This window comes from Sinocyclocheilus rhinocerous, unplaced genomic scaffold (assembly GCF_001515625.1).
Source record: "Sinocyclocheilus rhinocerous isolate Xijiao unplaced genomic scaffold, SAMN03320098_v1.1 scaffold757, whole genome shotgun sequence".
Classification (NCBI taxonomy): Eukaryota; Metazoa; Chordata; class Actinopteri; order Cypriniformes; family Cyprinidae; genus Sinocyclocheilus; species Sinocyclocheilus rhinocerous.
The window spans coordinates 398553-408475 of NW_015662957.1; the positions used below are offsets into that span (position 1 = coordinate 398553).

Consider the following 9923-nt stretch of genomic DNA (forward strand, 5'->3'; position numbering starts at 1 on the left):
ATATATATATATAAACATACGCACACACACATTTAAGATTATATACAATGGCCTTATAATAGATCCATATAGAAATACTGGGATTCAAAATCAAATTTAAACCTTTAAAAATATTATGCATTATTTCTGTTCTAAGGCATTCTGAAATTAATATTTTTTTCACTCAAATTTGGTATGGTCACAATATAATCTGTAATGAACAATTGGTATTAAATTAGAAAATAGAAATATACACATTTTTCACTAGTGGTCTCAGACTTTTGGACCCCATTGTATATTCATTTTGTGTATATGTGTGCATTTAGATTTTATTCCGTTACGTTTCTCTGTCTGTCACGTTTTCCCTCTTGCATACATATATATCTTAATCATGTCCAGTCATTTGCATTCAGTGTACGGTGCGTCTCTCTCCTTCGGGTATCTCTGCAGTTTTCTCTGATTCTTCTGTCATAACAGACCATGATGAACAGATCATACGTCATCTATCTAGCCAATCACATTCTTCTACTGTGTTCGCTCCTCCATTCTCTCCTCTCATTCTAACATGTATCTTGTACTAACAGCAATTTGGCTCTGATCTAGGACTGATTGCCAGCTGGTGCATCTACTAACATTCATTTTGCCATTTTGCTGTACAACTACGATAACGCAAAACACAGTTATTTCACAAAATTATTCTCAGGAAGGTTCAATTTGGATGTTGACATGACATTAAAGTTATAGATTAAAGGTAGACAGATCGATAGTTATGTAATAGATAGATAGATAGATAGATAAGTTAGTAGTTAGACAGTTTACAGACAGATAGTCAAATAGTTAGTAGTTATCAGACAGACATTTACAGGCAGACAAATAGACAGTCAGTTAGTTGGTATATGGGTAGACAGACAGACAGTCAGACAAGCAGACATAAACAAAATATGCTGCTTTTGTCAGGGCAATTTAATTACACTGTGGTCGGTAAAGTTAACTTTGTTGTTCAGCTTTTGAAACTCAAAATGTTCTTAAGATTTGCTGTGTTGTAATACACAGAGGTATCCATAACCATCTCATATAGAGGGGCCAACAGATTTACTTTCACATATTCCCATAGCTCACGAATGGTGCAATGCTTTTCTTACTGCAGGAGGGAAGCCATTTTTCACAAGGAACCCTGCAGAACTGAAGGGGACATTCATTAACACCAAGCTGAAGAAGAGTAGGCGTGGGTTTGGCTTCACCGTGGTAGGAGGAGACGAACCAGACGAGTTCCTGCAGATTAAGAGTCTGGTGCTTGATGGACCAGCCGCTCTGGATGGAAAGATGGAAACAGGTACAACTGAAAACAGTGGTCTCATAACACATCTTTGAGTAGTCTTTGTTCTTGGGCCAACACCTGTTTTGTTTTGTTCCCACAGGTGACGTTATCGTGAGTGTGAACGACACTTGCGTGTTGGGTTACACACATGCCCAGGTTGTGAAGATATTCCAGTCCATCCCTATTGGCTCTATGGTCGACCTTGAACTTTGCCGTGGCTACCCATTACCCTTTGACCCTGATGACCCCAACACCAGCCTGGTGACTTCTGTGGCCATTCTGGACAAGGAGCCCATCATTGTCAATGGAAAAGAAAGCTATGACTCGCCATCAAGCCACGGGAGTGAAACTACAGGTGGTGGCGGTAGTTTGAACGGCTCCAGCGACCCACCTCGCCCCCACAGCCCTTCAGCAGAGGTGGCTTCCAATGGCTCTCACGGTTATCCCAGCGACGTGGTCACACTGGCGTCTTCGATCGCAACCCAGCCCGAGCTCATTACTGTCCACATGGAGAAGGGTGACAAAGGATTTGGGTTCACAATAGCAGACAGCCCGTCTGGGGGAGGCCAGCGAGTGAAGCAGATAGTGGATTACCCTCGATGCAGAGGCCTGAGGGAGGGAGACATCATTATGGAGGTTAACAAGAGGAACGTGCAGAACCTGACGCACAATCAGGTGGTCGATCTGCTCAGCAAGTGCCCCAAAGGCAGTGAGGTGACCATGCTGGTACAAAGAGGTGAGCTCGCAAGGAAATTATGATTTTAAATGTTATAAAAAAGCCGGAAAAGAATGCTTCCACAACAGGTACTTGCAAGTGAAAAACTCTCTAAGCTCTATTAGTCAAAGTTTACAGGGTTTATGGCATCATTAGACTGCACAGATATAAAATTTCTGACAGATGGCATTAAGCAATAATTATTTTTATATTATGGCCGATAACCGATAATTGATAATTCAGTACTATTTTGTCTAAATAGATTGTGGGGTCGAGAAGATTTTTCAAAATATTATTCTCTTATGTTCACCAAGGATGCATGTATTTGATCAAAAATACAGTAAAAAGAGTAATATTGTGAATAATATTACTGTTTAAAATAACTGTTTTCTGTTTTAATATAATAAAAAATGTATACAATTTAGTTTATTCCTGTGATGGCAATGCTGAATTTTCAGCAACCATTACTTCAGTCTTCAGTGTCACATGATCCTTCAGAAATCATTCTAACATGCTGATTTGATGCTCAAGAAACATTTCTCATTATTATCAATGTTGAAAACAGATTCAGAAGAACAGCATTAAAAAAAAAAAAAAGAAATCTTTTGTAACATTGTAAATGTCTTTACTGTCAGGTTTGATCAATGTCATGCATCTTTGCTGATTAAAAGTATTAAATACTTAAAAAAAATTTTTTTACTAACTCCAAACATTTGAACATTAGTGTATGTTATGCATCCCTATCAAACAAATCTAAAATCTCCCTATTTTAGATTGTCCCACTTCTAAACGTCACATAAAATAACAATCTCTGGTTGGCCGCTGTTTCCTGTTAAAGTGGGAGCTTTCTGATTACATGTTTCTGCTTTTACAAATCTAGTAAGCTTGCTTTCTCACTTTTTCTGACTCTGCTGTTGTTTTCTTGTGCATGGGAATGTGAAGAGGGTCCTGCAATGTGGACCTGACTTTATGCAGATTTTTAAAAGTTTTGCTACTCGAGCGTAGAGAAGGAAGTATGCGTAAAATAAACCACAAACAAGGAAGAATGAGTTCCTGAATGAGAGCTCAAGCACTGCAGATGAAGAGAGAATGGCAGGAAAGTGTCCAGACAGAGACAGTCTCAGGTGAGAGGTCTGTGCCGATCATGAATATGAAGTCTGTGACTTCTTTTCTCTTGAGGCCTGCCAAAATCAGCTGTCTGTTAACCCTCATCTGATACCTCCACACAGCTTTCTCTCTTTGTCTTGAAATTTGGGGGAGGAAGCTGAGATGGAAATGTCATGGTTACCTGCTATTGGTGGAAATCCTCTATCTTACAGATGGCAAAAGAGAGTGAAAGAAACAAAGAGACAGACTAAGCAGAAAGGAGAAACGTGTGTGTGTGTGTGTGTGTGTGTGTAAAATGAGAGAAAACACTGAATACCAGCATCTGACTTTTAAAGAAATGTTACTTCTCATAGAAAGTTGCAGTTTGAGAGAATTACCCCAAGAGTTTTGCGCACACAAATCCCCTGGTCTTTCAGAACTTTAAAATCCTGTTTTCCCTGTTCTCAGAGCATTCAGTCAGAGCCTGGCACTCGGATTATTAAGTTGATGAATTGAAAGCGCTTTTATCTGTCTTGTGTAAGTGCTTTTAACAGGGCCAGGAAATTGCCGCATGCCAATTGCAAGGCCAGAGCCTGTTGTATTAAAACATCCCCATTTGTCATTTGGGACAGTTACCAGCATGTAAACAAAAGTGTGTGCAGTGCTTATATCTTTAATGGCTCATCAATAGAGCTGCTGCCTTGCTATTTCGGTAAAGCCAAATTGTCCTCCAGGATTTAACGGCCTACTGAACTGACGTCACATAACTTGTAGTGTAATTTATGAATTACACAGAATAAGATAGCAGGACAGAAATGGTCTGTTTTATATCTATGTGGCTTACACTATTCCAATAATTTTTTAAAGTATAACTAAATATATTTTTCTGCTGTAGTTCAGATTTAAACATAAAAAATAATAATAAAATAAAATAGAGAGGGTGGGTAATGATAATTTAATACTAAACCATGACTGTTTTGGTGCAAAATACCTTTACTAACATTATATGTGGGCCTCAGGGTAAAAAGATAAAAACATTTATGTTAAAACCTCTTTAATTGTCATTGAAGTAATCCAAGTTCACACCAGAGATGTTCTCTAATGTCTCTAAAATGTGTATGGGATGTTTTAAGTATTCTCTGTGCTCACATCTTAACTTTAATTGCTGGCCTTGATGTCATGTAGCAAATCCCACCACACACAAATAAGCAGACACACACGCACACACACACACACACACACACACCCACCATTCCTTTTCATCAACAGTCACCCATTGCTGGCCTACCAATTAGAGTAGAGTCGAAGAAAAAGCTAATGGGTAGAAACACGATTTATGTCTCTTCATTCCTTTAAACACATATATTCACACATATACACACAAATACTGAAACTTTTGAAACTGCAGCATGTTTGGCCTATTAAAACACATTTCTCATTGTAGGAAATGCACTGTGGCTCTGCTGGTTCTCTGGATAATTGACTCATATATATATATCTAGATCCTATAGATGGTTTGGCTTCACTTGATCTTCATTTTAGCTTGTGTCCGTTTTTGTGTCTCTGGTCCAGCAGGTTTGGTTGGTGGTCTTAAAGCTTTATTACTGGTACATCATTGTTCTAACATTTTACTTGCACATTAAGTTTGCACATTAAAAACTGGATTTAATTTGATTCATTTTTAAATAATTTGATGATAATTTACCACAAAAAAATATGTATAAGGTTATAAATATAAAAAAATGATAATTATGAGGTTATTTTGAGGCTCATTTTTAAAGTACTTTAAAGCAGAAATGTGAAGCTTGTAATTTTTATAAAAGCGCTTACATTAATGCCTCTGTTAAAACTAACCCTAACTCTAAACTATTTAAATCGTAATTTTTAGTCATTTAGTACCCAGAAAACTGAACTGAACACAGAAAATATTCCTTCAAAAACCAAACATTAATTATGATCTTATGTGATGCTTGACAGAGCATAAAACCAAACCTGTGGTTTCCAACGTTGAGCTGCCATCGTTGACATTTTTCTCCCATGAGGCTTGACCACTGTCAGTTTTTTCCTCTAGACATTTCTCAGCTGTTCAGGTCGTAATGCCACGCTTGCAAATGCTCAGTATAAAGGAAATGTATGCATCTTTTATGCCCGGGGAAATCAGTTGAACACAATGTGTGTTTGCGAGCTGAATGCATTATGGCTTCGAGTCAGTGGCCCAAAGGTCCATTCTGTCTCCCTGAAGTGTGTATGCTTATGTATTTTTGTCAGGGTGGAATCGCTAGTGCTACGACATGTAGAAGGCCATTTCTAGCCTCATTGCAATTCCTCCTGCTGGTGTTTATCAGAATCTGTCACTTTGAGAAAGAGAGTAAGGGATGCTTTGGCTATGGATCGTGTGATGAAATGAAAAGGTGCATACTATTATCTGATCCTCTCCATTTATGAGTCATCAATCAGCAATGACAGCACACATCTCGATTTCCCCAGCAAATATGAAACCGGCTTCTACTCAGGCATCGGCTAGTCTGGTCTCATTAGCTGCTACTCCAAGCATCCAAATAAGTGTGTTAAGGCTTATTCCCACCAAGAGGGAAATGAAAACACAAAACAAATCATAAAACGTTAAACTATTCGCTCCAAGAGTGAAACACACATTTGTCGGGCTGTTGTTCTCACTGACTGTCATTAAGATTACGTGGAATGCTAACGAATAACTTTTTGCAGACATTGTAGACTTCTTTGGGAGAAATAGCTTTTGTCTTGTCCTTAGTTGTAAGTTGTCACTGGGCGAAGCAAATTCGAGTTTATGTCATTGTACGTAGTGTTTTTTTTTTTTTGTGGCAATAGGTTCACAAAAATTCTATTTTAAGTCTCTAAATTCAAAGATTTAAAGTCACTGCAAATATTCCCAATATGAATATTAATACATTTTCAAGTTGTTTTCCTCTTAATCACTCAATTCATAGTAGAATTGCCAGAAAGCATTTCTTGTTTCTGTCATTATCATAAAGTGAAGCTCATCAGCATAATGATAACTTTATTGACATCCACACCAACGGATGATAATGTTCTGTTTATTAAATCCGCAGTCTGAGGTTATGTCGTCTACCACTTTAAATGCTTCTTCTTATTAAAGATGGGAGAATTCTGATTGGCTGTCAATGTTTTTATCATTCATCATCATCAAAAAAAAAAAAGGTTTGAAAAAGTGATTCTGACTATGTTGTTTCTTCATGTGGTTATTGTTGTGTGGTGTGGACGTTCCTATTGTCAAAGAATTAGAAAGATTATCAAACATTAGTAGTATCATTACACTTATTGTTCTTGGTGTGAACGGCCCTTAAACCAGCAGGGAAATTAATCTAAGCTGGTCTTTTAAGGATGAAACAGCATTGCTGTCTAGTTTTTCATTTCTGGCTGGACAAATACAGCTTGGGGAAGATAAACAACCATGATTAGTGATGTGTATGAAAGTAACTTGATTTAATGTTTGGAAGGAAGCATTCAAGCTAGGTTTCTTTTTTGCACTTTTTGCATCAATTTGTGCTGAATTGTCCAGCAGCAAAAATAAATGGAGTTGCAGACAAATACTCAGTGGTCCAAAAGAAGTGGTGGCCTGGCTCTGTATTAAATCAAGAGGTTTTTGGTGAAAAATCTGTTTTTAGATAATGGTTGTGAGGAGCGTCTTCTCCCTGACTGCTCACCCTTTGGCTTGCTGAAGGGGTGAAGCATAGAACCCACCAATCACACGATTTCACACCTTGTTTCCATGACGATGCTCTGCTGCACTTTGCAGTGGGGTTTCCTGTTAAAATGATAAAGTGGAGGGGTCTGTCTCTCACACAACATGCAGGCGCATCACATTCTGGAACAAATGCCAGCAGGCAGTGAGGACAGACAGAGACAGACAGGTGTTTTCAAGTCCACTCTGCATCTTATTCTTTCATTACGTGTTACCCTTGAATGATTTTGATTGACATGTTTGTGTGGACCTACTGAATCCACACAAGCAATGGAGGGGAAGTAGTGCAATAGCCATCAGAGTTGAATCTCTGTGTGTGTGTGTGTGTGTGTGTGTGTGCACAGGGCCATTTTAACATCACCTCATGCCCTGCCATTTCCAATCGCAGGCCATGTCAGTTTAAGACTATTCTAATGTACACACAATAAGCTGTGTTATACATAGTGAGCAGGGAGTTGTATTCTAAGGCCATTTTGTAACTGTCAGGAGAACAATTTGAAACGCTCTACATTGCCAGCAATTACACAAATAGCAGTTTGCATGGGAGACAATTGAATTCAAATTATTGTTTAGTATTGAGTGAATTATATTTATAATCAAAATTTCTCTTTGTCCACCATCTTACATTAAAATATGTTTTACTGAAACTTTACAGTATTGAACGAAGTGTATTTAGAATTTACATTTCGCTCCATTCATATGCCACCTTGGATTTATCACAAAACTTGTCAAAGTTCATTATTGGGTAAAATAATTAATTTTAATTAAGGGCCATTCACACCAAGGCATGATAACTGGCTATGAAGTTTTTAAAATCATTCCAATTCTATGAAAATTGCTTCGTTGGAATAGCTTTCAGAACAGTTTTTTTTCCCAACTGATGAATGATAAAAACATTGACAGCTGATCGGAATCCAAACAACTTCTAAGAGCTGGAGAATTTAAAGAAGTAGGTGACATTACTGCAATGCACATTTATAAGTAGAACATTTTCATTGGTGGTGTGGATGTAATATAGTTACCATTATAATTATGATTATGTTTATAGTTATCATTCTTGATGTGAACAGGCCTTTACACTGAACAGTTTTTTGATATTTTTCAGTTCTGAAGTAAGTGTATTTATGATCAGCATCTCTTGTTCTTCGTCCACCATCTTGGATTTATTACACAACTTATCAAAATACATGATTGTGCTAAATAATACATTTTATTTATACTGCACTGTTTTTTTTTTTACTTTTCAGTATTAAATGAAGTATCTCCTGCTTTGTCCACCAAGTTGGTTCATAGAGGTCGTAGAAATGCATTGCCTTTTTCATTAATGTGATGTTGCCCTTTGGCTAAAATAAGTTATCTCAGAAGACAGTTGCCTACTTGTTGTAACAAGCTTCACTTAGGGAGTGTTTGCGATGACCTAGAATGCTGCCTGTATAGGGATCTGACAAGTTTTTGGAACTGCACAATAGTCTTGCATTAAAAATGGTTTTGTGTCTGCTATCGTACCAGAGGCTCACATGCTGTTGTGGCGGCTCCTGGGAGACTGTCTTTCATTCCTCTGCGTGTCAGACTGGATCACTGACAGATGGTCTTGACCATCAGAATCTGTTCCTATCAGCCCGGCAGAGGAGGGGGTGTCCAGTACAAACCCTGCACTCTGCAACCCATGCATGTGCACATGCAGTGCCATCATAATCTTCTCCTGCTAAACCTTCTTATTAGCCTCCTCTGTGCCTGACGTGGTTCATGCTGACCTGTCACCAGTGTTCCTGCTGACATCTGATGGCATGTTCAACACAGTTATGGAGGGAGCTCTTGGTTTCTCACACCAACAATATTGATAATTTGAGTTAAGGCGTGAGCTGAATCATTTTACTTAATTTTCAAAATATCTGAAAATTGTGCAGAACTGAAATATAACCAGTGTCAGTCGTCATTTCTCGGCTGTTCTGCCCAAGCCTCTGAATAAATAACGAACTGGTTGAGCTCAGATGGTATCAGTTCTTCACTAAGGAAGGAGGAGCGGAAATGGCAGGGGTCTTGAAACTACCTCAAATTGCATGACTATAGAATTTGAAACAGGTCCAAGAGTTAAGAAGCAAGCACAATAAGAGTCATCCACTTTTAATGCATTGGTCACTTTGTTTGCTTTTCATTCAGCAAGCAGCACTGCTTTATGGGATTCAGATAAAGCCATTATGTGCCCAGTAAAGTGAAATGGATTGATTGATTACAAGGTATTAGGCAGCATCTCTCCTCTATAAGCAACAACCTCCAGACACTCACTGGGTTATAAAATCAGACCCGCACAGACCCACTCTTAAACTTTTTTTTAATGCTTTCTTGTTGCTGCGCAACTGTGAAATTGTATTTCTGAGCAGGGAAAATATTACTGAAATTACACTTGAGGTCATAGGTAGGGCTGGGCGATATAGCTAAAAAATGTATCAACGATATAATGTTTCATATTTTTCGGTATCGATAATTATTGAAAATTTTTATAACCCTTTTTAAAACAAAGAGCAATATAATTTTTATTTTTTATTTAACCACTGTATTTTTAATTTACCCAATTTAAGACAACAAATATTTTTTTGTTTTGTTTTAAGTCAAACACAAAATAAAATTTAAACAAATATCTCCTTTCTTATGTTTTATATGCAGATTAAATAAGTCTTAAGGAAACTTTTGTCTTGTCTCCCGAGGCCACAGGAGGGCGCAATGAGCAAAATAATGCAGCGCATTGAATTGTTTATTCAATGCAATGAAATAACAACTGTCTATAAAAAATGTGCATAAAGTCTAAATTAACATATATCAATCAAATATAATTTTGTAAATTGCATAAACAATTATGAACAAAACAGCATCATGTATTTATGCATTGCTTAATACAAAGAGCCGAAGCGCCATTCACACAGATTGCATTTAAAAACATAAGAGACGCAGTGAAAAGGAATAAACCTTCACAAATTCGCGACGTGTTTTCTAAAAGTTTAAACTGTTTTAACTTTGCATGGCTACATCTCTTGTGTGAGACGCGAGTGCAGCAGTCATATTTGTCCGTCTAAAAAATGCGCTGA

General features: G+C 37.6%; 1 protein-coding gene across 8 annotated transcripts in view; it reads left to right on the forward strand.

Annotated features, from left to right (window-relative positions):
• Positions 1-9923, forward strand: part of magi1b (membrane associated guanylate kinase, WW and PDZ domain containing 1b) — a 140934-nt gene that overhangs the window by 99116 nt on the left and 31895 nt on the right. For all 8 annotated transcript variants that reach the window (XM_016538858.1, XM_016538863.1, XM_016538864.1 and 5 more), the window contains 2 exons: positions 1127-1312; positions 1398-2033. In XM_016538858.1, coding sequence (XP_016394344.1) covers positions 1127-1312; positions 1398-2033 — 822 coding nt within the window. The remainder of the gene's footprint in view (positions 1-1126; positions 1313-1397; positions 2034-9923) is intronic.